This window comes from Sarcophilus harrisii, chromosome 1 (assembly GCF_902635505.1).
Source record: "Sarcophilus harrisii chromosome 1, mSarHar1.11, whole genome shotgun sequence".
Classification (NCBI taxonomy): domain Eukaryota; kingdom Metazoa; phylum Chordata; class Mammalia; order Dasyuromorphia; family Dasyuridae; genus Sarcophilus; species Sarcophilus harrisii.
Genome location: NC_045426.1, coordinates 160,723,825 through 160,751,372, shown reverse-complemented (window position 1 = coordinate 160,751,372; position 27,548 = coordinate 160,723,825). Strand labels below are relative to the sequence as shown.

Here is a 27,548-nt window from a genome sequence, read left to right as displayed (position 1 = left end):
GTTTGACAATGTAGCCTTAAAGCCAATGTTTTCTTGAGTTGCCATATTTTCTACCAGGATAATGTTTTACCAGAGATAGTTATCTGCATACCCTGAAGTCAACTTGTCCTGTCTTCTTGAATTGTCATATTTCCCAGATGTGGACTCTCAGTGTGTCCTTGAGAGCCAAAGCAGCTACAAGACATGTACCAGTCAGTCTGCACCAGACTGATAAAGTGTTTTTGCAGCTGGGATTCCTGTAGATAAGCAGACCATTATATCGTAATAGTCTAGCAGTTCCCAAGGGAAAAGAATGCTGCTTTTGTCATCCTTACTTATTGCTCTTCTCTCTTCCTTTCTCTACTTTTCTCTTCCTCCCCCCATACCATTCCAGTTTGGGAGGGTATTACCCTCCACTCCTCCTATGAGACTTCTCCCTTTTTGTAAATCAGATTCAAACTAGAGTGAAAAACTACTATACTTGGTATAAGGAGTTCAATATGCATGCTCGTTGCTCTTTTAATAAGATTAAATTTAATTTAGTTTTAATTCTAAATTTTAACTTTAAACTTTAAACTTAAACTTTAAAATAAGTTTAATTTAGATTTAATAAGATAAAAAATTATTATTTTTAATAAATCAAGCTATTCCATGTCTTAAGGAGTCATGATTTTTGGTTAATAGCACTTTTAAACATTTATTTCTATCCCGAACTCAAACACCTTCCCTTCCTCCTTCATCTATGGGCATTTCCAATTATAGAGTACAAGTGGGGGAAAAAAGATTGTACATAAAACTACAGATAGCTGTTTTTCTTTTTAGGTTCAACCTGTAGCTTTCAAAGCTGTCCTGCTTGTCTGTGCTTCTTTCCAGTCTTCCTCTTCTCTCTTCTGAGTGTATGTATATATGTATGTATGTTTTTATTTTTTATATTTAAGATTTTTGAGTTCTAGGTTTTCCTCCCTTATCTCCACCCATAAGAAACTACATTTGAAGTTATGAAAAACATTTCCATAAAAGTTGTGAAAGAAAACACATCTCCCACCCTTATAAAAATAAAAATGCTCAAGAAAAACTAAGTTAAAAATAAAGAGAGATAATTGTGTATCTAATTTATATTTTAATATATTTAACATCTACTGGTCATCCTTCCATCTGGGGGAGGGGGTGGGAGGGTAAGAGGTGAAAAATTGGAACAAGAGGTTTGGCAATTGTCAATGCTGTAAACTTACCCATGCATATAACCTGTAAATAAAAGGCTATTAAATAAAATAAATAAATAAATAAAGAGAGATAAAGTAATAGAGAATGTTTGATCTATATTCAGAATCGATCAGTTCCTTCTTTGGGTATAGATAGAATTTTTCATCATAAGTCCTTCAGAGTAGATGTGGATGAAACTGAAACCCAAAGAGTGTCCCACAGGTAGTAAACCTGGATTTGAATCTAAATCTTTCCCAACAGTAATGGAATAGTAATTCTATCTTTTAGCTTGAAAAAAAAAATCAAATAAAAACTAATATGATGAAGTTTCTTGAGATAATCTAGTATCAAGTACATTTGGGAGGCACTATACATTTGGGAGGGACTATAGTTTTATCAACTATAACTTCTTATAGTTGGTTTTTTATAAAACTATTATCTGGGGTCAAGTTTGAATTTCTAAAGGGGACATTTTCTGGTCTTATCCCCAAATTCCTGTTTGGTGCCAGCAGACCTCCTTTCCTGCTCTCTGCACTAAGCATAATAACAATACTAATAATCAATAATGAAGATAATTTGAATAAACTGGGATAATCCCACATCTTCCTGACCTTGGCACCAAGCAAGTTAGTAGCTGGATTCTTTGCATTTTTTAAAAAGATGCTTCATTGGTCCTGCTCAATCCTGTAGGGTGACCATAAACCTTTTTTTTTTTTTTTTTTGCTAAGGTAATTGGAGCTAAGTGACTTGCCCAGAGTCACACAGCTAGGGAGTGATAAGTGTCTGAAGCCAGATTTGAATTCGGGTCCTCCTGACTTCAGGGCTGGTGCTCCATCCACTGCACTACCTAGCTGCCCCTTATAAACCTTCATTTGTAAAAAACAAAATAATCACCAAAAAAAAAAAAAAACAAAAAACAATCTTACAGTATCTGCAAAACACAACTCAAAAAAATAAAAATGAAATGTGCTTATATAATAAGCAAACCTAATTCCTATTTTATTTCATCAACTCACTATCCTGTTTCTAAACTTTGTTTACTCTTGTTGGTTCACAAAAACAAAATGTTTTGCATACACACATTATAAGATAATTAAGTGGTGCAAATCTGGTTTCTCTGAAGCATATCCTTCCTATTTCATGTCCTTTACAAGATATCTTCTATTTTTTTACCTGCTTCTATATAACTATCTGCCAAAATATACAAAAGAAATGAGTCTATAGTTAGAAATATTCATATCCAATTAAGAAATTTGTGTGTGTGTGAGGCAATTGGGGTTAAGTGACTTGTCTAGAATCACACAGCTAAGAAGTGTTAAGTTGTATGAAGCTGGATTTAAATTCAGATCCTCCTGACTTCAGGACTAGTGTTCTATCCACTGCACCATCTAGCTGCCCCAAGATTAAAAGTTAATTTACAAAAGATAGCTATCCCAATCCAATTATAAGCCTTCGCTTGTTGAAGCCCATGGTGGTAATAAAAATAATTTATTTTTAAAAAAAAAATAAGAGATTGCCAATTGTGAGAGCTTAAGAAATGATGCCCATCAATACTCCATGAGCCAAAAACTGAATTTCATTTTTCCTTATTCCAACAGTAACTTTTCAGTATCTGATATTATACAGTTTGGTATCAAATCCAAAAAACCAACTATTTTACTTTAAGATTGATGATTTCTCTTTTTGATTTTCTCCTGTCTCATAAAGATGCAAAAATTAGATAATCCTTAATTTATAACCTCATTTGTAACCAAATAGAAATATTAAAAATTAGCAAAATTATCTGAATAACTCTACTTTAAAATTTGATTTATCACACATTTTGTGAATAAATCAAGTATGTTACAAACATATTAAGCCAAAACAAATGCTTCTATTGGCCATGCCATAATACAGACATGTAAGTATACATACATACATATGTATGTATATATGTTTGAATACAAATATTTATACAAACACACTTGAGTGCATGTGCATGTGTGTAGATATCTGTCTGTATTTTGAGTCCATCCCCTCTCCATCAAGAGGTAGTTAGCATATTTCATCAGGAATCATATAGAATTATGGTTGGTGCTTTGAGACAGTCCTCTGGCATAAAGAAGGCCCACCAGGGAGGATACTGGGTTCCCCTATTGACCCTTACTTTCTACAACTGGGTTCACAGTACCGTAACAACCCAAGTGCAGCTGTCAGCAGGTTAAGACCTTGTCTGGGTAAAAGGAAAAGCCTCTGGGTCAACCAGAGAAACAACCCACTACTGAGTTCAGATGCTGAGAATAACATAAAACAATAGTTCAATGCAAAGCTTTATTGCAGGGAGTAGGAAAAAGAGGAAAGAGGGAACTATCATAAAACTCAAGCATACACACTAACATTGGATATTATTCACAGAAGGGCAGCATTGTGTTGGGGAGCAGAGATACAGGCCAATCTAACAGAAAGGGGTGTTCCAGTAGGGAAATGTGTATTCCTGCTTTTCTGTGAGGTTCATATTTTATGATTTTAGATGGTCCCCTCAGAGCTGGAGGACAAATTATCAGGAATTGGGGCAAAATATTATTTGGGGGGATTTGTTATCAGGCAGGAAAAAACAAGCTGGCAGTAAGACAAAATATTATTTTGGAGAGTTGTTATCAGACAGAAAAAACAAGCTGGCAGTAGACAAAATCTTTTACAAGGTTGTTATCAGGGAGAAAAATAAGCTAGTAGTAGACAAAATATTATTTGGGAAACACACAGCTGTCTCAACCTTTTAAAAATGTTATTGTCAGTATTCTTCCAAGAGTATGTTCTATAAATTACATCTTCCCTTAAGGGAAAGCTGTCATGGTGATCTCAACCTGACCTAATTTAAATCATTGCATTGAACAGAGTTCAAGTCTTTCAAGGTTGTCTTTGCAATATTTTTGTCACTGTATAAATTATTCTCATGGTTCTGCTTATTTTGATCTCAGTTTTCATAGGTTTCTCTGAAACTGTCCCTTGCATCATTTTCTTATAGTCCAATTGTTTTTTAATACATTTATGCCAATTGTTCACCCAATGCCCAGTTTATCAATATCCCATCAGTTTCCAGTTTTTTTTTTTTGTTTTTTTTTTTTGCTACAACAAAAGAGCTACTAGACATAATTTGGTACAAATAAGTCTTTTCCCTATTTATTTGACCAAAGTAGTGGTTTTTAGTATCAAGTCCTAAAGAGAATGTTTTCAACCTAGCCAAATGTTGTAGCAATATTATCATCCTTTACATTTCTGCCTGTAAAAAAAAAAATGCCTTTATATATGTGGTAAAAATTATTTACTTAACCAGAGGCAGAAAAAATCCCAATTCTTCAAGCTGTGACACAAGGAAGGGAAAGGACTTGCCCACAGCAATAGAGCAAATGGAACAGGCTAGACTAGAACTCAGGTCTCTATACTTCTGGTCTAATAAACCAGGATGGTTTTCTTCCCTTTCTCCCTCAATTATCTTTGCTTAAAATTGTTAGTTCCTCCTTCAGAGCAGGTATATTTTTCTTTTACTTGTAAAAACTATACTGTACTGCTTTGTCATTATCTGATACCACAAATAAATCTATAGAAATCAATAGAAATCATTTTCAAGGGGAAAATGCCCTATAAAAAAAAAATTAACGCTTAAGCATTTATTACTCAATACACATACATATGCACAAAAAACTCCACAATCCAAGATTTTCCAATTTCAAAAGAGTTTAATTTTTTTCCAGGTTTTCATGTTTAAATCCAATTAATGATCTAAAGATCTAATTTCCAAATTAATGCAGATAAATTAAATCACAATCATCTTTTATTACTTTCTTCCTTCTAACAGTTGCTCAGGATTGCTCAGGATCTTGTTTAACAACATTAGATGAGTACCTGTCATCATCTATGATAATTATGTCTTTTGGTCCAATCTGGGCCCACAGAATAAATCTGGAAGCCAGTTCCATGATAAAATGAGGTACAAGTTTAAATCAAACTGCAGCTCCTTGATTGCATTAAACTAGATTTTTCCCACCTCCTGTTTTAATAAAAGTTTTATATTCTGGAAATCCTAGATACGGATTCCTTCTTCAAGCAGCAGTCTCTTGATGACAATCTCCTAAATATTGATATGAATGATGTACTTCAGACTGTTCTTGACAACACATTGGTCCTGTCATTTCCTTTTCAAGAATTAGAATCAAGCACACCAACTTAACTGACGATGATGATATTTGTCTAAGGCAAAGTCCCTAATGCTGTTGTGTCACTGCATTCAATAGATTTAGCATAAATGGCCATTTTCTTCAATATCTAGAGACGCCTTCGCTAGGTTGTCAGTAACATATAGTTAGTAAAAATACAATTACAAACTGAAAGGCCATAAACTTGGCTAAACCCCCAGTGACCAAACTGCACTTCAGAGATTTACAATGAAATTTGATTTGCTGGTGTCAAACCTTGGCAAAGGGAAGGAAGAGTGTTAGGGAGCAGCTTTTCAAGATAATAAAAACATTATGCTTTCTACTGCTCTGTCATTAATCTAAAATATCCTATGCAAGAACTGGATCTTGGTTTTCTGGATAATATTTTTTCTTCTCCCTACTTTTTTTTTCTCTTCAAACTCATTCCATCTCATAGCTACATGAAACAAGGAAATGAATCTTATTTCCCCTAACCTATCTCCTTCACAAATTGCCTCTAGCATTTTGTTCCAAGACTATTTTTCCCAAAACTTAAACTTGTTCTAAAACATATACTGATTTAAACTGATTATAATACTTGATCAATCTGCAAATTTTTGGCCCCTTTCCTTCCAATATAAGATCCCTATAATACTTTCTACTTGGCTTAACTTCAAATTATAAAATTTATTTATACAGAAAAATAACAAAAAGAAGAAGTAATTAAAAGTTCTTTAAAGCCAAAGGTTATCCATTGAAGAGAAAAAATATATGTAAATACAACTAGGCAAAGACATTCACAGCTAGAAAAAACAACTAGCAAATCACACATGTTTATTATGAAGTGTAATAATTCATTGAAGGTCATATCTTTTGATAGAAGATATTAGCACATAAAAGTAATATCTGAGCCTGATCCCACCTACGAAACATAATGAAAGGAAATGAATGCGTTGCATTTTGTAAATCCTAAAGCCACATAAATATAATCTACTATTAAATATTATTATCCTACATGTGTAGATTTAAACATTTTCATTTGAGACATTTAATATATCTTTATGCAAAGCTGAACTTCTTGATAAAATAGTCCCCTTTAAACAAAGCATAAGCAAAAGTATGATTCATAAATTTGCTCATTGTTTGTTATACATATGCTACCCAAACATAAAATTCCAAGGTTCATGATTTTCAAGACATTTATGTAGATTTGACTGCTTTTGTAGCCAAATCTATCTTTATAAAATGAAGCAGAAACAAACATTTAAATAGTTAACAAGAAAACTAGTCAAAATACCTTTCCCATAGTAATTGAAGAAATAAAGGAAATTTTTAAAATGACATTTTCCATCTTAGTTAAAACTTTCAGGATGCAATATTTACAAAAACCTGTGGATTCTTATATAAATATGTAATTAAAGACAAAATAAATAGTTAAAGAAGGATGGATTCAAGAAACTGCGGAGTTCAAATCAACATGAAATGAACAAAATGGTCTACCTATTTCTGGACATATGGGTCTTTAAATGAGAATTTGACATGATAAGGTGAGCACCGTTAGTAATCTTTAAGACACTGATTAAAAAACATGTTGCTATACTTTTAAAATCCCAGATATATTCTAAGATAAAGAAGCTCATTAGCCATGAGAATAAGCAAGCTTATAATTGGAAATAATATGGCCCTCATGGCTGAATTCCTTAAGCACTTCAGTAACCAATAAGGATAAAATAGAGTCTTAAAAATCTAAAGCTGTTTTCTAAGTTATGCCTTTGGGTTTTTCAGCTGCTGTCTAAGAAACAGCCAAGTTAGTTCTTGTAAAGGTTTTGAGTATACTATACACTTCTTGTGTATAATGATTAGAGCAAAGCCTGGGATAGCTACAGAATTTTTTGACATGCAATACTCTTGTTACTCTATCCCTGGGCTCCTCCTGAGATTATTAACAGCTGGAAAAAGTTAGAGATAATATGGCATCTCTTAATACCAACAGACTCAATTCTCTTGGGATCTGAATTAGACCCCAACCAGATCTAGAGACAAGCCAAAAGTATAGCTCTATGAAGCTAGCATACTGACCAATACACTATTCAGGGCCCTTGCTAGCCTACAATGTGCACAGACTTAAGAATGTGATAAAATTATCCTAAAGGGCATTGGGTAAGACAATACAATGTGAAACCATCATTTATATTTGATGTGTACAGTACCCAAACCAAAAAGATAGTGTTCAAAACAACTTAATTAAAAGCCCTTTTCTTAAAAACTGCTATCTAAAAACAAGATATTCCATTAATAATCAAAATTTTTACATTTAATACTAAAGGAGACCACAGATTTCTTAACAGAGGAAAAAACCTTAGCCAAATAGTTATACAGTAATACATATATTGTTTGAAGAATAAATTAATACTTGAACAATGAGCAGTTCAGAACAATGAAATTAAAGGTTTTGATCAACAATATGTGGACCAAAGGGCAAAAATTTGCCAAGGTTAAGATGGTTTCATACAGTACAATATATTTTTCTTTTTAAAAAAGCACTCTAACCACATTTTAGAGCATGATCAGGCTGGACTACAAGCTTCTTAATAGAGCAACAAGCAGCAAGGAGAGGGTCTACTTTTAGTCTTAATTTCTGACTTGTACCTATTATAATAGCTTTCCTTTTGCCTGACCGCACTTGTTTATAAGAAAGATTACTGTGGCATTCAAATGATTTGAAGGCAGCTGAAGCACATGCACAGAAAATGATGGCTGTCAGGGTGAAAGGGGCTGAAATGAATTGCTTTCTTCATCTGCTGTAGTTAATTTGAGAGTCGGCAGTTTCCGAGGAGGAAGTTGAGGACTTTGGCGAAGATTGTCATCCATCTGCACAAAGTACAAAAGATACATCTGATCATCTGGCTCATGTCTGTAGCATTATTAATGTGGATCATAGTCTTCACAGCCAAACTTTCTGGTTTACAGTGTTTCTTGGGACCCTGTGTACATATGGCTTCTAACAGAATCTTTAATTTACAGTTAAATTGGCATACCTGAAAAAGACCAAATGACTCTCCTTTGAGGGGTTAATTGAACTGAAGGACAATCACACAATAGATAATGCCTTTGATTCTATCCTACAAAACTTTAATCAGAACCAGGCCAAATATTTTTATCAAACTGCACTAGCAGATAGTAATGATACCCTAACTCACAGAAACCCACCAGAGAGAGGAGGAGGCAAAAAATATCAGGCAAGAGTCATTTCAGTCCAACTCATTCTGACTATGAAGATTTTCTCAGAAACTAGATCAGTCCTAAAGATGCCCAAGAGTCACAGATTTATAATATAAACAAAGGCCCAAGGCTCCCAGGCTAAAATGATTTACTCTAAAGAGAAAGAGAAAAGATCATTGTTCCCAGAGCAAATTGTATCATATTGTAAGCCCCTTCTATATGCAGAGAACTGAAATAAGTACTAAAAAGTACTTGCTATCTAGAAAAACAAAATCCCTGGCTTAGTGAATTCTCATATCCATACAGCCTAAAGGATTCCTGGATCCCTAAATCATCATAGAGTTCATTTCCCATTCATGGGGACTTATGATACCATTTAGCCTCTGAGATATGGCTAAGTTCCAGAATAGCTCCTACAGCAGTTGTCATCCAAACAAGAGAATTCATGTAAACAGCACCTTTTTACCCTCTTAACAAGCTAATTTCCCAACAGAATTCAAGGCACTTCACGGATATCCACTAAGTCTATATCCCAGTCACAAGTTACAGATGCAAAGATATGAAATATACCTGTGCATAGTAACCTTTGTTATAAAGGCTTTTTAGTAAAATAGGTTAAGTATCTAATTTTTGAAATTAAAAGAAGTTTAGCTAGTAATCTGTTTTAATCATTTGTGGAGAATTTTGCATTTTTTCCTTAAAAGAATTGTTTTGTAAATCTTTTACTTTTTTCTGCCAGTAATCTGAGCAATAGTAATACAAAAGATGTGTGGTTCTAGAAATCAAAAGGGAAGAAAGGCGTGTGTGCTGGAAGGGCCAAATCAGATGCTGGATCCTAAATCAGATTAAGCTCCAACAGCATATCTGTGTGTGGAAACCCAGGTTAGTAAGACTATTGGGTTATACAATGGGATCAATATCAGAACTTCTCTGTTTGTTTCCATAGCACAGATTTGCCATAGTTCTGTCTCCTCAGTGCCGCATATGGGGAGTATTAGGGACAACTTTAATTTACACCTGAGTATCTAAAGGGACCATAAAATATCTTCAATATCTTAATGTCTTAAGTCACAGAAGGCTGGGGATCAATGTTAGTAAATCACCTGATTTTTGTATTTTATTCTTTCCTAATAAATTGTCAAACATTTTAAATATTACTTCCCCATGGTTTTTTGGATATGATGGGTAAGGCAACAAATTAAATTTTACACAAGACTTTACATGTGACTTCAAAAACAGGTCTTTGTAGACTTGTTAGTTTCTTCCATCTATAATATGGGGACAACTCATAATTTATCATAAATGGTAAGAATTAACTGAATTGCAAGTTATAAAGCAAGACAACCTAAAATGTAAAACATTATATATGAATTAAGGATTATTCATTACATAAAAAAATTTTTTTTCTAATTCAAAATTTCTTTATCTGTTGGTAAGCTAGCTTTTAATATAATTGGTTTCCTTGGGAATCCTATGAATTTTATTTTATACATTTAAAACCTTTTTGTAAGAAGTATCTATCTCTTCCACCAGACAGCCTGAAGGGTCCAAGGGACAATAAAAGTGGAAAGGAGCCTTTATTCAGCCTTAATTCTCAAAGGGGCAATAATAGTGAGAGGATCGTTTTCAAATTTGTTCTATAAAATCCTCCCTCAATTTACCCAGAGGCTTCTCAGCATCTTCATCCTCTCAAATATATAATCCCTCCTCAAACAATGGTAAAATATCTGTGCTATTGGAAAACAGAACATTTGTGATATCTTTCTTTGATTTAGGAAAGATGAATGAGGGGGAAAAAAAATGCTTTGTGCACAGGGAGCAAAATGATGTGATAAAGCTACCTTAATGAGAAGAAATAAGCCATAAGGGCTTTCTTGTCCAATATATATCAATAAATTTAGGGAGAAGTAGCTAGTAAATTTGGTGTTTAGTTTACTTCTGCTTGTTATTCTTCTGGGCTCCTCATTTTGGAAAGCACTAATTGCAAAGAAAAAGTATACAATTATGTGCTTAGGAAAACAATCAGCACTGCCAGTACCAAATAACTAACCATGAAATGAGATCATGACTCAAAACTAGCTGCTTCATTATTATGAACAGAATTACCAATGATTCAGCCATCTTTTCTCAGAGTAATTAATTTATTACTTTGAGACACTAAACTCTATTTAGTTGAGAATAAATGATTATTTAAACCCCCTTTTCAAAAACATTACCCAATAGTAACTGGTAAATTATGCACATGCACACCTAATTTACAACATTCGCTGCAAAAGTGGAAATAAGAGAATTATCAGACAGCAGAGATAAAGCAAAAATGACCTTTTCAATCAAGTTGGATTCCTTATTTACAAGCTGTGTGAGTTTCTGCAGATTTGCATCTACTGTATCTTGTCCCGCTGGAGAAAAGCCTAAAAAGCCAAGATAGAAATCAGAGAATGCAAGAAATTTTGAAAAGCCATTGGGGCAAAGCCTATTTAGACCAGTTGTTATACAAGTGCCAGAACAAAGAGAAAAAAGCATCTTGTCCCTAAATGCAAAGTTAATTCATGCTCCAAATAGAAAATTCCATACATAACATCAAAGTAGAATTACAGATGAAGTGAGTGACAATTTAGGTCATTTCAGATGAAATTTCAAACTTTAGTTAAAGTCATTAATGGAAAGAAAGTCAGAAGTGAACATTCCTCCTTCTCCCCTCCACATTTAAACTGTCAGATGCTTTCCTATCCATTCTAATTGGGTCATTTATCAAAGTATCTGTGTGGTCTTCCCTCATTATCAGGAGTAGATTATTTGTTACTTCAATTATTCCAAAAGCACTCTTTTCTCCACCAGTAACATGCATTCACTCTGCTGGATACCTTAAATCTTTTACAAGGATAAGTAAGGTGTCAGACATGTTTTCTGTTCATGTTTATCAAATACATCAGACCTTCACAAGCCACCAAATTCCCCTAAGTAATCACCGTTTCCAATTTGCCACAATCACTAGGAGAATAAGGTAATAACCAAAGAAGTATTCTTCACCTAAATCTACCCACTGCAGACTAGGGGCAACAAGTAAATGTCAAGTAAGCATTAAACTAATTGTCTATATCCTTTAAGGGAAAAAAAAGCTGCCTTTCTCTCATTAGAAGATATTCAGTATATATTGGTTTTTTGGTTGTCTAGAATGAGAAAGGAGAACATTCACAAAATTCAAGATTTTAAAAAAAGAAATTTACAGAATCTAATTCAATTACATGTAGATCAACAACATACAAAAATAAAATGTGGGATTTGAAAAATGCAGTTTTTTTAAATGGATTGTAAAACAATGAGCACTTAAACAAGTCCTTAAAAAAAAAAACTCCCTTAAAATCATGCAAACAAGGTAGTTTTCAAATTGTTGCTATTAAAAACTCCACAGGAAAAAAAAAATTTTCTTCGTTTATAACAAAGGCAGATCAAACCAAAGGATGACTTACCTGCAAGGCTAATCCTAAAGTAACAACTCAGGATGTCATCACAGAATCGACACAAATTAGAAAGTTGTTTCACGTGCTCTTGTAGCTGAACCTTAGGGAAGTGCACTTTATAAAGAGGTGCAACGAAACCAAATACATAGGCATCCAAGGTAGTAGGCCTACAAGAAATTAAGAAATTATTTTAAAATTATACAAGTAGGAAAATATTTATTTGGAATGTTGTCAAAAATGAAATTATATACCCAAAGGACTCAATTCTAAATGATATCAGGTAGTACTATGGAACAAATACTTTTAATTTTCACTTCATTATAGGAAATCAAACAAGCTTTTACTCATTAAATATTCACCAGTCCTTTAATCAATCACCTAAATTACTCTTATTTAAGAAATCAGTGAGATCATAAATTATGCAAATATACTTCTATGGTCAAAAGAGTTACAAGACTAGAGATGATATGGTAATAAAGCTATTCTATATATGCCAGTTTTTTAGGCACAGTAGGTAAATCTTTGACGCTAACCCAAAGAATGAGGAAAAAATTTTATATTGAAAAACACTGATTTCCAACACAGGGACATTGAGGAACTATTATATTCTTAGAAAAAAAAAGTTTTGTTTAGTAAATAATCTCCAATTTTATACTTGCACATGCATTATTAAACTGCTATTTGAAGAAGAAATGTCACTCACGTATTTCCAAAGAAAAACTGAGATGTTCCCAATCTGTTTGATAGAAGATTTAGGCATTCCTTGGCATCTCTATATATCTAATAGGGAAAAATTACATCTCGAGAATAGAAACAGCATCCAACACTCAATCAATGCTTTAGCAAGCATCCTTAGGTAACAAGCTGTCTTTGCTATTCTCCCCATTACCTCTCCTGATGTGCATGCCTTCTTTAACTCATTCAGACTCTACCTGGGCTTCCACTTCTTTGAGATGGTAGTGAGGAGGCTCTCCCTTAGTAAGGAGGATCCTGTTCAATGCTCTTTTAGACATTCTTCCAGGCAGAATCAAGCTCAGTGGAAATGGTATCCGTGAAGCAAACCATGGCTTTGTCACAGTAAAGTAATTGTCATTCTCAATCCAGAATGTATGGAGCTACATGAAAGAAAAAAGCAAATCAAAAAAGAATGCTTCTTTTAAAAATGTCACAATTTTTCACAAACCTCTGAGCTGAATGCTAATTAGAAAGGCTTTTGAACAGAATACTAGAGCAATTACAAAGTTTATTAGTTATTATACGCCTCTTACCACTGCAGGAAGAAGCTTCTCTTCAAGGAGAGCAATGTAAGCCAGTGTATCTGCACCTTGTTTTGCAGAGAGTTGATAATCAGCATTATATTTCTATTAAAAAAACCAAAATAACCCAAAGACAGTCAAAGCTCTTCTCAAAAGCAATAAATCAAAAGCAAATTAGTAATACTATCTTCCTTCACAATGATATTTATAAGACAAAACACTTATTAAAAGAACAAAGGAAAGAAAAAAATTATGTTACTAATTTACAACAGCAACTCTCAAGGATTTTTTTTAAAGTGATCGGTCAGATAAAGTATTTAACACTACAATTAATTAGTATATAACTAATCTATTAAAATCTATCCTGTAATACTTGTAAACCAAAATCAGAAAGCTATCTCCATTTAATTCAAGTTACTTCTCTAGCTTTGATCTATTTTTCTTTATGCCTGGTAACAAAACTATACTTCAGTTATTGTACGGAAGTGATTATATATTAAATTTATAGCAAAATAAGTGGTTCTGAAAGTGCCTCTAAAAAGTGTTCACATTTCTCTCTATAGATATGATTCATTCTTACATTCTTTAAGGGATCATACCAAGGAGATACAGAGCCATTCCCTGGCCTTTCTGCTGAAGCTGGTAATCAGCCTGCAACATTTGTGGTACAGAAAGATCTATTAGGAAATGAACCCGAATCTGTCTTATTTCTTTTAATTTTATACAACTATCTCTAGCTATCATAATGTAAGACTTTATTTAATTAATATACACCCAAACAAAAGGGTCTATATCATAAAAGCATTTCAATTTTTGGTCAAAAATTTTAGGGGGAAGAAGTACACTTGAAACACTTGGAGAATTAACTACTTGAGAAAATAAACATGACAGTTGGAAAAATGTAGGAGAAATTTGGGCACTGCCAAATACAATTTGATTGTATGTTTACTATAGTATCTTAAACATGGTAGGCATTCAAGTACTTTGATGATTAACTGATTAATGTGGAATGTACAAAGGGACTTGTCCCAAGATTTCACTATTAGAGGGAGACCCCTGCATTTTCAAGTATAGTCTTGGTAAGCTGCCTAGAGAGCACTGAAAGATTAAGTGATTTGCCCAGGATCACAGGGACATATGTGTCAGAAGCAGGAAGTGAATCCATGTCTAGCTCTTGATCCACTATACCTTATTTTTTATTTAAGGAATTCTTATTTAAAGAAAAATAGTTACATATATATACAAGGAAAAATTAGTGTACATATAGTTATGTACTTAAATGTAATTATCAATCATACCTTAATTTTATTGTTAAAAAGACTATATTGGGAAGACAAGATAGCTGCCTTAATACTTGAAAGGGAAAATAAGACTTGGATAATTTTGTATTGTCTAAGGGAGAACCAGGACCAGTAGGTAGAAAGTGGACATTACAATGAGAAAGATTTCAGCTCAAAATACACAGAAATCTCCTGATAAATTAAATTTTTTTGTAAATGCAATGGTCAAGCTTCAGGAGGTAGGGAGTACTCCAACCCTAGAGTAGTTAAAAAAAAAAAAAAAAACCAACCACTTACTGCAGATATTTCTCCTTCAGACTCAATGCAGAACTAAATGATTTCTTCCAACTTCAAGTTCATAAAAGTAGAGATTTATAGCTAGAAGAGACCTCAGAAATCATCTAGTCTAAGGCTCTAGTTTTAGGGGTGAGAGAATTGAGGTACAGATGTTAAATAGTTTGCTCAAGGTCACACCTCCTTTAAGTCTGAGATGGGATGAATGATGGTGTTTTTTCACTCAAAGTCTAGTATAATGAAGGTGATATATGCTTTACATAAATATTTTAGAAATTCAATACAGACAAATTCAGTGTATAAAACTATAAGCTGAATATATTACATATAAATGAAACATATATGTGTGTATATATATATATATGTATAAAACTTTTGTACAATAAATGTGTGTGTGTTTCAAAGTCAAATAATGATGAAGCATAGTTCCTAAAAACTGATAATTTGCTACTTAGAGATAAACTTTAAATGAACCAAGAGATTACTCCCAAATGAAAACAATTTTTCTTTAAAAAAAAATGTTTTAACCATAAAAAGCATCAGGAGGACAAAAGCAAATAAATTCAACTTGAACAAAAGGAGCAGGGTAACAGTCTTTTTTTTTTTTTTTTTTTTTTTTTTTTAAATAAAGTGACCACCCACCTGTTTTCTCAAAAAATTAAGTATTTTTGCCGGTTGAGACACAATATTGTCTTCTGATGTCAAAATAGGTACATCTCCTATAAATCAGAACTATAAGTAATTGAAGAACAGTTTACATACAATAAAACATTTCACTTAACTCGACCAATGCTTTAAAATTATGCCGATTTCACATTTGTAGATAACATAGGAATCTGCACAAATATTTTTAAATTTGCAAAAAAGAGATTTTGGAACCCTGACTTGGCTTATACCAAGAACTGAAATATCCCAAAGACAACTTCCACTGAGCTGAAAACCAACCTATATATGGGACTTTTCACAAGGAATCTCCTCCCTTGGTCAAGTTCATCAATGAGAACCTCACCATTTTAATCTGGAATACTCGGGGATCAAGGTAGAAGAAAAGGTTTAACATCTCCCCTTATCTCCCCCACACACAATTTCCACTGGATTAAAAGCAACATGCATAAGACTTTTTTTTTTTTTTTAAGGAAGACTCTCTTCCCTCTGCCAGGCTCACCAGTGACAACCTCACCACGCTAACCGAGGCGGAAGAAAAGGTTTAAGACATCCCACTATTACCTCTTGAGCCTCTCCAGGTGTTATCTATAACACTGACTTTCAGGGGCGCGCCAGAAAACTTGGCATAAGCCTGAAAGAGAGCGTGCGGTAAAACATTTCAGTCCGGGAGCGGACCCGTCGCCCCAAGCTCAGAACCAGCTTCCGTCCGCGAGGAGCGGCGGGACGCACCTGCCCAGGGACGAGCCGGGGCCGCGCCGGACCGGGGCGGCGGGGGGAGCGGGAGGCTGCGGAGCGCGGGCGGACGGGGGCAGGACGCGCTAGGGGAGAGGGCGGGGCGGAGCCTCGTGACACGGCTCTGACAGCCGGGCTGGGGGCCTTCAATGGGCAAGGGGCCTGGAGAGTCCTCCCGCTCCTTTCCTCTTTACCAAAGGGGTCGGGAGTTTGGAGCCCGACGGTGGGCAATGACTGCACCAAGGTCACGGAGTCAGGCAGGCGCGGGGCTGCGACTGGAGCCCAGTTTCTGGCGCATCCGAGCCCAGGCCCGAGCGCCGGTGCCCCTGTCTCCCACCTGGCCCTCCCAGCCCCCCGCAGAGGAGGGGGCTAGTTCCAGGGGGATGGGGAGGGGGGCGGCCCGCCGAGCCCAAGCTGCGCGGCAGCGGCTCCGCGCCCGAGCCCCGCCTCACCCCGTCCTCCCCGAGGGACGGGGCTCTTACCAGAACCACCAGGGACTCGCTGTGGACGGAAGGGAGCCCCCAACCGCCCCCCCAGCACCTGAGCTCTAAGGGGGCCGCCATCTTGCCGCCGCCGCGACCTCGGGTGCCCCGGAAGTGCCCGCCTCCTCTCCGCTCCGCTTCCGACAAGCGGAAGCCGAAGTGCGGCGCTAGCTTCGGAGAGACTTCCGACCTTTCCAATGCAACGCGCCCCCCTCCCCACCCGGAGCGACCCCGGCGGATCACGCGGACCAGCCCCTGACGAGGTTCCCGAATGCCGCCAACAAATGACTTATCCGCCATGTAACTTGCTTTGTGTGTTACGTTCCCTGTTAGAGCGCAAGTTCCGTGAGGAAGGGCACGGTCCCTTTCCCGCCTTTGTGTCTCTCATGCTCAGCGTGTGCCCCAGACGTAGTCGTCGCGTCGTGTTGTCATTTCTCTTAACTTTCTTTCAACTTACTAACTCGCTGACTTAATAAAGAAGTGGATCTGGGACGTTTTCACCTTGTTTAACATGTATTGGGTTACTTGCCATCCAGGGGAGAGGGTGGGAGGAAGGCGGGGAAAACTGGGGCGTAAGGTCTGGCAAGGGTTAATGTTGAAAAATTACCCTGCATATGTTTTGAAATTTTAAAAGTTTTAAAAAAACTTTTATAAATATAATAAATATATTTTATAATATGTATTTTATTTATTATATTATGTATTATAATATAATAATATGCAATATATAATAATATAATATATATTTATAAAGATTAATATAAATAATACATTTTATTTATTTTATATATAATTATATATTATTATGTAATAATATATAATAATATGATATATATTTATAAAGATAAATATAAATAATATATTTTATTTATTTTATATGTAATTATATATTAAATGTAATAATATATAATATGATATATATTTATAAAGATAAATATAAATAATATATTTTATTTATTTTATATATAATTATATATTATAATATAATAATATATTATATAATAATTTGATATATATTTATAAATATAAATAATATATTTTATTATATATAATTATGTTATATATAATATTATATATATTTATAAAGATAGATGTAAATAATATATTTTATTTATTATATTATATATAATTATATATTATAATTAAATATAATAATATAATATATATTTATAAAGATAAATATAAATAATATATTTTATTTATTATATTATATATAATTATATATTATAATATTATAATATATAATAATATAATATATATTTATAAAGACAAATATAAATAATATATTTTATTTATTTTATATATAATTATATATTATAATATAATAATATAATATATATTTATAAAGATAAAAAAATATTTTTATTTAAATTTTTATAATTATATATTATAATAAATAATATATAATTAAATAATATAATATATTTTATAAGATAAATATAAATAATACATTTATTTATTATATTATATATAATTATAATTACAATAAATATACAATATAAATAATATAATATATTTATAAAGATAAAAATAAATATATTTTATTTATTTTATATATAATTATATATTATAATATAATAATATATAATGTATAATAATATAATATATATTTATAAAGATAAATATAAATATATATTTTATTATATTATATATAATTATATATTATATATAATAATATAATATATATTTATAAGATAAATGTAAATAATATATTTTATTTATTATATTATACATAATTATATATTATAATAATATATATTTATAAAAATAAATATAAATAATATATTTTGTTTGTTATATTATATATATTATAATATAATATATAATATATATTTATAAAAATAAATATAAAATATAAATAAAGAAAAAGAAAAAAGTACAGAAATAATGAAAGGTGACATAAGCAGATTAAAGAGATCCTATTTGGTAAGAACAGTGTCTTAAGAATAACTTTGAGTGAATAAATTAGTCTATTCTAAATACCCCAAATAACTCTTAAGGACATGAAGAAAGATGTAGTCTTTCTGAATTTTTCTTGCATTTTTCTATATCCAGAGGAAAAAACAATAAATTGGAGTATCTATAAAATAATTTTACATATATTTTATTCATTATTATTATTAATTATAATAAAATTATATTATTGTCTTTTTTTTTTTAAGTAAATCTGATTGCATTAAAAAACAAATGTGCAGGTCTTCTTACACTTTTAATCTAGCGACCCTGACTCTTCCAAAAAGGAGATCCTCATGGATCAGCACTAGGCATTTTCTCCCTGTCCCCTAATCCTGGAATAAACATTCTTCCTTCCTAACTCCATATACTGACCTCAGGCGCTTAAATCCCAGATAAAATGATGCCTTGGACAGGAAGCCTTCCCTAATCCAGAGACTTCCTTCTGTTAAGTATCTCCTGTTTATTCTGTACTCAATTTGTATTTCTGAGCTTGTCTTCCTAATCAGATTGTAAACTCCTTGAGGGCACAGACAGTTTTGCTTCCTTTTTGTAGCCTCAGTGATTAGCACATTCCCTCTAAGATAGCAACTGTTTCTTGTAGTACTGCCCTGTCCAACACTTCAGGACCCAGTTTGGATTTTTCTTTGCAATGATATTGGAGTGGTTTGCCATTTCCATGCCCCCTTAATTTTACAGATGAGAAACTGAGGCAAACTGGGTTAAGTAACTTGCCCATAATCACACAGCTAATAAGTATCTGGGGTCACATTTGAACTGGGGAAAAGGAGTCATTCTGATGCACTTCACCACCTAGCTGCCCTTGAAAAAGGCTTAATAAATGTTTATTGATTGGTTAAGGCTATAGCCTTATATATAGCTTTATATATAGCCTTATATCCAGGATGTTCCAGAGGCAGGAGTAAAATTTAGTTCTTTCAGATTTCCATGGCCAGAGCCCTTTTTATGCTTCTTCTAACTACTTCTGATAGTGTGGATTAAGGGGTCTTAGTTTCTATCTTGTAGCTGAAAAGAACTCTAGATTTTATTTAATCCAACCACTACATTTTACAAATGAGGAAACCAACCCAGAGAAGATACAAATCTTTCCCAAAGTCAAACAAGTAGGCAGTCATTATCATCATTAACACCAGTGATGGGGTGGATGGACTCCAGCAAAAGACTATGTCCCTGGCAGCAGCCCATATCTTTGAGTGAGCCCCAGTGAAGAACAAACTGACCCTGTGCAATTATCTTGTACTGGCTTTATCATGTACAGACAGAACTATCCCCTGCCCCTGTTAATTCTGTTAATTCCTGTCATTAGGAATTTTACCCACTTGCTAAATATCATAATAAAGCTTTACTCCTTGACCTGGAGATGCTTTGAGTCTGTGAATTCAGGGATTACTTCCCAGCTTCATGATTTTTTCTTAGATCTCATCAAGTAGCATTTATATACCTCTTTCATGGCAAAGCTTTTGCCACCAGACTGCAATTATGCTTTGTTAGCCTTCTTTTTTCTATGGCCCCCTTCTCCCATTGTTGAATTCAATTTTGAAAAAGGTATAGAATAACCCTCCCTCATTCTCCTGACATCCTTGACTGTGAACACCTGGGTACCCTTCCTTCTTCCCTTCACTTTGCTTTTCTGTTTCCCTTTAGTGTTGTCTCTGAAGCTGTGAAGGCAGGGACTCTTTTGCTTGTTTCTATATTGGAGCCCTTAAAACAGGGTGTGACATATACTAAGTCTTCAGTAAATGCTCCTTTGTTTTGACTTTACTTGTGTTATCTCATTTAATCCTGCTCGATAAACTACTCGATAGAGAAGATGTTATTATTCCTTTAAAAAAAAAATTAATAGACTGAGGAGAGACCAGAGATCCCACCGCTAAATATTGGGTCTTTCTGACACCAAATCAAGCCCTCTTATCTACTAGGTCACCTAGCTTCGGGACAAGGATTTGAAACCAGAGTCTCCAATCATTCAATCAACAGCTTTTATTATTTTTGTATGCTGGCATCAGTCTACATCACTGGGCAGAGTCTTGTGCCACTGGGCTGAGGATATGGTTAAAGATAAAAATTTTAAGTGCTTATTAAGCAAGCATTATGCTAAAGGCTGGAGTTACAAATGCCAGCAAACAAGCCAGCTCCTGCCTTCAAAGAGCTTAGATTATAATTTGTCAAATATCCATTTTTTTTTCATGAGGATTATACTTAATTTTCCTGGGTAAATTATTCTTGGATGCAACTTTAGATCTTTTGCTCTTCAAAATATAATGTTCCAAGGCCTATGGTATCTTAGACACTGCTAGATTTTGTGAAATATGTATATTTCCACAGTATTTAAATTGGTTTTTTTTTCTAGCAATATTTTCTTAATCTAGGGGTTTGAAATGTGGCTATGGCATTTGTGAAAGTTTTCCTCCTAGGATATCTTTCAGGTGGCAAATGGTAGGGTTTTTTTCCCCTACTACTTTACCTTCTTTTTATAGAAATTCCCTTTGAAGGCACGAACCTTAAGAAAGAAATAAACCTCAAGATTTCAGCGATCAAAATTTACATTCCTTTGGTCAGAGCATCCTCAGGTAAGGGCATGACATCCTAAGGAAGAGAAAGTAGAAAGAAAAAGAAAAGAGACTGTGGCTCAATTGGCCAGTTTTAGTTAGGTCCCCAGAGGGCAATTCCTACTATTTCTAACCAAGGTTGTCCCATTTTTCTTGAAGAGGATCACACCTTGAGGGAGGTGGTGCCCTGGCATTCAAGTAAATTGGATTTAAGTGAGGGAGTTGTGCAAAATCTTCAGACTCACTTTCTCCTCCAAGTCATTTGGCTCTTATTTATTGGCCAACAATAAGTCTTAGGCCTAGTTGTTTGAGCCCAGATTGACTTAGAGTGAATGTAAATAATTGTTTCTGTTTTGGCCAGAAACCTAGATAGGAAGAAGGGGGAAAGATGGGAAAGAGGATTTTTTTTTTAGATAACATTTTTTTTGCCTCAATTCTTGATTGGTTATTGTCCTTCATTCTCGAAGAGGGACCAAAATGATATCATGATGTTTGAGTTGAGTTACAGGGTGTCCAACTGTGGCTGATCAACCAAGATGGGCTTGGACCGCTCTGCCACAGGAGGACACAAATAATCCATATGAACATTTGGGGATACTTTCTTTAATTTTGCACATCTTGAGCTTCTTTTGGGCTAATACAATTCTGCTTTGCTCACAGAGTACAACATCTTCTCTGATGAGGGCAGGCCATGCTGGGCGATCCTATGCCAGCGTCCTCCATGTCATATAATGGATTCTAAAGTTTTTAAGAGAGACCTTGAGAATGTCCTTGTATCGCTTTTTCTGACCACCTTGTGAGCGCTTGTTCCGTGCGAGTTCTCCACAAAAAATAATTTTTCTGGCAAGCTTACATTTGGCATTTGAACAATGTGGCCATTGTGCTCTCTATAATAGAGTTAGAATGCTTGGCAGTTTAGTTTGAGAAAAGACTTGTGTCTGGTCTCGTATCCTGCCAGGTGATCTTCAGAATATTCCTAAAACAATTCAGATGGAAGCAATTCAGTTTCCTGGCATGGCGCTGATATACTGTCCTCCTCTTCCTCTTCCTCCTTCTCCTTCTCCTTCATCTTCTTCTATCTCTATTTGTACTAGTTTATTTTTTTTAGTTAAGGTGCTAGCTCCAAAAGATTGCAGGTGGCAATCTTATCTTATCTTAGTTTGCATTTTAATGGTCAGCTTTAATAAGTAGCTGTAGTAAGGTGCAAAGCCTAACCTAACCCTTAACTCAGCCTCTAAACCATAAAATTTAGCATATCATTTCCCTTACTCTACTTCTCAAATCAATGACACCAGATTTTCTCTCACATTTTTCCAATAAAAATAGCCTTTTATCTCTTGCATTTTCATTAATTCCTTTTTGGAATTTACTTCCTCCTACCCTTTACTTCCCTCTCAATGGTGGCATAATAATAAAATCTTTGCCTCTTGATTTGGAGATGATCTAAACCTACAAATTATTTTATTGGGAAACTGGTCTGAAACCCCAATATTTTAGGGATCCCACCCCTGAATCCCAAAAAATTGTATCCAGATTCTCATTCAGATTATAACTTTCGGGTATTCTGAAAATTCTATATTGCTTTCCTCGATCTGTTGTCCAGATCAGTTGTTTTTCTAATGAGACATTTCATATTCTCTTCTTGCCCAATTCTAGTTTTCAAGGAGTTATTCCTTAAGATTTTGTATCTCTTTTCCCAATTGATTACCTCTCTTTTTATGATTTTCTTGGATTGCTTTATTTTCTTTTCCTAATTTTCCTCAATTTCTCTTATTTTGTTTTTGGATTCCTTTTTAAGTTTTAGTGGAGGAACACTGCAGGTAAAGAAGAGGTGGAGGGTAGAGATACTCACACCCCACAGCACAGCCTGTGCTTGAGTCCACAGAAGGATAAGGGTTTAGGGGTTCAAGGGCTGGATGAGGAAGGAATGGTCCAAGTAAGAAGAACCAGACAAAATTCAGCAACTGTGCTAACACTGACAGAAACGCTGTCCTTGCCCCAAAGGAGCTCACTTTCTAACTGGTAGACTATGGACTCCTTTCTCCCAGCATTTACAACATACTTTCTGGACTTTTGCATTTCCCTTTCCCAAAATCCTTAATAAAAGAAGTATATTGCCATATTTTAAATTAGACCTGAGATTAAGTGCTGACTCTGACTCATAGTAGTTGTGTGACCCATGGCAAATAATTTAAAACTCTCTTTGCCTTCCAGGCAATTCAGTCAAACTGTAATTGTCTAACTGTTGCCAATTGCATTGACAGAAGTATTTTTTCTCTAGAGCTCCTCTATACCAAAAGAAGCACTTGTTCAGATCAGAATATGAAAAGAAAAAATCCCTGATATCTTCTTCTACCAACCTCTCCATTTCTCAGACCTAGGACATTTTAAAATGTTTTAAATTGAGCAACTGCATACTAAAGAAAGAAATTTAGTGATAGAAGGGAACTTCAATATGCTATATCCAACCCCTTCTTTTTATAAGTGAGTAAATGAGCTTTAGAAAAGTAACTTGTATATAGTAATCATTTAATAAATGCTTTGTCTATATATCTACCCCTTGTTCTCTTCACAAAACTGGCTCATCATTTTTTGCTGATATGTTTCTTTCATTGTATTCTTTACACATTTCCTTTGTTATTCCTTATTTGTATGGGCATCTTGCTCATGCCCCTCTTGGGTCTCTTCATTGGCCTTTGAGTTATACTTATTTTCAATTCTTGTGAGACTATAATATTCCATTCCAACTTGGAAACTATTTCATTCTCATTTTTACAACACAAAATAAATGTTATTTTCTCCTTTAAAAACAAAAGAAAGAAAAGTAGCTTATTACTAGCTATGTGACTCTGAGCAAGTCACTTAACCCTATTTATCTCAACTTCCTCATCTATAAAATGAGTGAAAGAAGAAAAAGAAAAATCACTCTAAGATCTTTGTGAAGAAAATCCCATATGAAGTCTTGAAAAGTCAGAAAAAACTTAACCAAAAATGAGTGAACTATTTAGAATGTATTATAGGATACAGTGTAAAACATTTGTCTAAACCTAATTATGATGAAACTGCTTTCCAGATTTTCCAGGTTGTTGTTTTTTGAAGAGAAAGAAAAGGAAAGAAGGAAGGAGGGAGGGAGGGAAGGAAGGAGGGAAAGAGAGAAGGAAGGAGGGAAGGAGGGAAGAAAGGAAGGAAGGAGGGAAGGAAGGAGGGAGAGGAGGGAGGGAAGGAGGAAAGGAAGGAGGGAGGAAAAGAAGGAGGGAAGAAAAGAAAGAGGGAGGGAAGGAGGAGAAAAGAAAGAAAGAAAAAAGAAAGAAAATGGGAAGGAGGGAAGGAAAGAGAAAAAGGAAGGAAGGGAGGAAAGAAAAAAAAGAAAAAAGGAGGGAAAGAAAGAAAGGGAGAGAGAAAGAAAGGAAAAAAGAAAAGAGAAGAAAAGGGAGCTTGGCTAAGGGTACACAGTTAATAAGGGTCAGTGAAATTCAGGACTAATGAAATACAGTTTTCAGGCAGTCTTCCAATTCAAACAAGTTATAAGAAAAGTTAAACATTTGGGTTCTACTGTATACTAGTCCCAGGTGGATTTGAATATACTGATTGCTCTGTATTCATTCCAGCCTTCTGAGGCAGTTCATCTTAAAAGGGATAGCAAAGCAGAACTGGACCTAAAAACTCTTGAAATATCTCAGATGTCAAAATTTTATTCAATAATACTGGAAGAAAAACATACTATATGAATATAAAACAAATTGTGCTATAATTGAAAATAAATGTAATAATATTCATTGTCTATGTAACACTGAAAAAAATCAATTATTCTGGATCTGTTTCTTCATCATGAAGTGGTTGGACTAATCTAGGTTCCTTCCAGCTCTAAATCCATGGTCCTATGAAGAATTCCCATTAGTAAGACATTTCCATGTTATTGCTACCTTATATCATAATAAAATCACTATGATTCTCATTGATTGGCCATCTTCAGGTTCCAGACCAAAGCTCATTTGGTCATTGTTAGGATCCTGATTGACTGACACTGAATATACATAGGAATCATTTCTGCTTTGGCCAGAAACCCTGAGGTCTCCCCTTCCCAGATTTTTTTATTTATTTGGATTTATTTGGGGAGGGGGGCGGCGGAAAGGAAGGGAGGGACTAAGTAAAAGAGGAGATTCTTTGCTGGATTGCTACCTAGCCTTAATCACTGAATGGGTGTGGCTTTGATCTAACAGACTTATTGAAGACTTTAGCTTAAAAAGACCAAGGTCTCTCAGTGCATCCAGGGCCATCTCCAGTAGTCCAGATCTATATCTGTCCACTGGACCCAGATGGCTCTGGAGGGAAAGTGAGGCACATGACTTTGCACAGCCCTCCCTTACATAAATCCAATTCACTTGTATGTCATGACATCACATTCCCTTAGAGAACAAAGGGCAAGCAACAATCATATTTCTCATATATATTAATTGAAACTAGTCAATGAACAAGGATTTATTAAACATTTAATATATGCCAGATAGAAAACAAAAAGGTTTATTTTAACTTAGTTCAATTACTAATAAAATCTGTCCATGTATTTTGATTATAAGATTAACAAAGGAGGATAGGATTCTGTGATTTGGAATGGAAAGGTATCAGTCAGTCGATAAACATTTATTAAAACCTTTATCTTTACCAGTGCTGGGAATCCAAAGAAATATATGACAGTTCCTGCTGTCAAGAATCTCACAGTCTAATGAGAGAAACAACATAAAAACTATGTACAAACAAGCTATATACAGGATAAATTGGAAATAATCCACAGGTGAAGGCATAGAATTAACAGAGATTAGGGAAGATTTCTGATAGAAGGTAAGATTTTTAGCTAAAACCTAAAGAAAACCAAGGAAGCAGAAAGTGAAGATGAGGAGGGAGAGAAATCCAGATATTGGGGATAGCCAATGAAAATAGCAGTAATCTGGAAGTGAAATATTTTATTTGAAGAATAGCAAATGTCACAACTGAATTGTAACAAATAGGTAAACTGAGGCAGATTTCTGAGCAAGAGAACATTTATTAGCAGGGATCATGCTATCTGCCAATAAAGAGGTGAATGGCTTACCTTCATGGATGTCAAAGACCCCAAGCAAAAAGACATTTCCCTTTCATAAGTTTTGGGGAATACAGAACAAAGAACAGAGCAGGGTAAATGACATCATAGCTATTTACAAACAACATGCCTGGTGGGAGTTTTGATAATGGGGGTTAGCAATGACAACATACCCCTTTTCTCATGAGATGAAGAAGTGTTCTTTGTTTGAGTCTAGGTACAAGATAGCAAAGCAGATATCCTTGAAGGATATCTTGGTGGAATAAAGATATCAGGCTCAAACTCCCTTGCTTTCTCACATATTCTCCAAGATCAGTCAAATTGGAGGGATTTTTAAATTTAACCCATTGTAAGCCAGCTGAACAAAGAACCATGACTTTAGCAGTTATGGAGCGAAATTAATTACTTGTTAAAGGATTAATAAGAAAATGATCAATCTTCACTTTTTCACAAGAAAGCCAATGTCACTGGGTCAAAGAATAAGTAATAGAATGTAAGATCTAAGATTGGAAAGGTAGGAGTAAATCAGATTATAAAGGCTTTTGAAAGCCAACAGGTTTTATACTTGATCCTAGAAGTATTACTGGCAATCCACTGACATTTACTGAGTAAGGGGGTCACTTGGTCAGACCTGTTTTTTAGGAAGATTACTTTGACAGAATGACACAAAGCCCAACTAACAGGCTATCGCCATAGTCCAACTGTGAGGTGATAAAAGTCAGCACCAGGGCAGTACTGTGTCAGAAGAGAGAATGTGGTATATGCACATTTCCTCAATGTTCCTTCCATTATGAAACACTACTTCTACCATTTCAAATAACTTCAGGTTAAAAATTAAGAAACATTTTAGTCTTTGGACTTGAGTCCAAGCTTTGAAACACAGGCTATCCAAGGGTCAGTGTTGTCAAATTATCTATGCATATGTTTTGAAAATAAAAAGCTTTATAAAAAAGTAAAATAAAATAAAATGAGAAAGAAATGGCAAAAAAAAAAAAGAGTTCAACTTCTATACTTTTCAAATGGGCTTCTGATCTCATCAGTCAATTAAATCTGCTGTCTCCAATAACCATTGATCTCTTATTTGTCAAATCTAATGACCTTCTCTCAATCATTACCTTTCTGACTTCTGCAACTTCTATCAATCATCTTCTATTACATATTCTCTTCTCCAGATTTTCACGACATTTTTACCACCAGCTCT

The 27,548-nt window shown here is 34.5% G+C and overlaps 1 protein-coding gene across 2 annotated transcripts; it reads right to left on the bottom strand.

The window, feature by feature from the left end:
- Window positions 1-4,876: 4,876 nt before the first annotated feature.
- Window positions 4,877-17,101, bottom strand: MTX3 (metaxin 3). 2 transcript variants are annotated; one of them, XM_003759416.4, is made up of 9 exons: window positions 16,748-17,101; window positions 16,095-16,164; window positions 15,510-15,586; window positions 13,306-13,398; window positions 12,970-13,152; window positions 12,741-12,817; window positions 12,047-12,204; window positions 10,899-10,987; window positions 4,877-8,225 (listed from the first exon to the last, which is right to left on the bottom strand). In XM_003759416.4, exons 1-9 carry the CDS (start codon window positions 17,045-17,047, stop codon window positions 8,115-8,117), a joined length of 1,158 nt encoding a protein of 385 aa, XP_003759464.2. In that variant the 5' UTR covers window positions 17,048-17,101; the 3' UTR covers window positions 4,877-8,114. The 2 variants fall into 2 exon arrangements, with proteins under 2 accessions (XP_003759464.2, XP_012396543.1); XM_012541089.3 differs by lacking the exon at window positions 10,899-10,987 and having other exon boundaries at window positions 8,114-8,225.
- Between the last annotated feature and the right edge of the window lie 10,447 nt (window positions 17,102-27,548).

Coding starts and splice junctions, on each gene's coding strand:
- MTX3 (XM_003759416.4), bottom strand. CDS start 17,047: ATGGCGGATAAGTCATTTGTTGGCGGCATTCGGGAACCTCGTCAGGGG. Junction 13,399..15,509: donor TTAATTTTTTGAGAAAACAG/GTGGGTGGTCAC, acceptor TTTTTTTAATAG/AAATATAATGCTGATTATCA. Junction 8,226..10,898: donor AATCCAACTTGATTGAAAAG/GTCATTTTTGCT, acceptor TACTTTGTGCAG/ATGGATGACAATCTTCGCCA.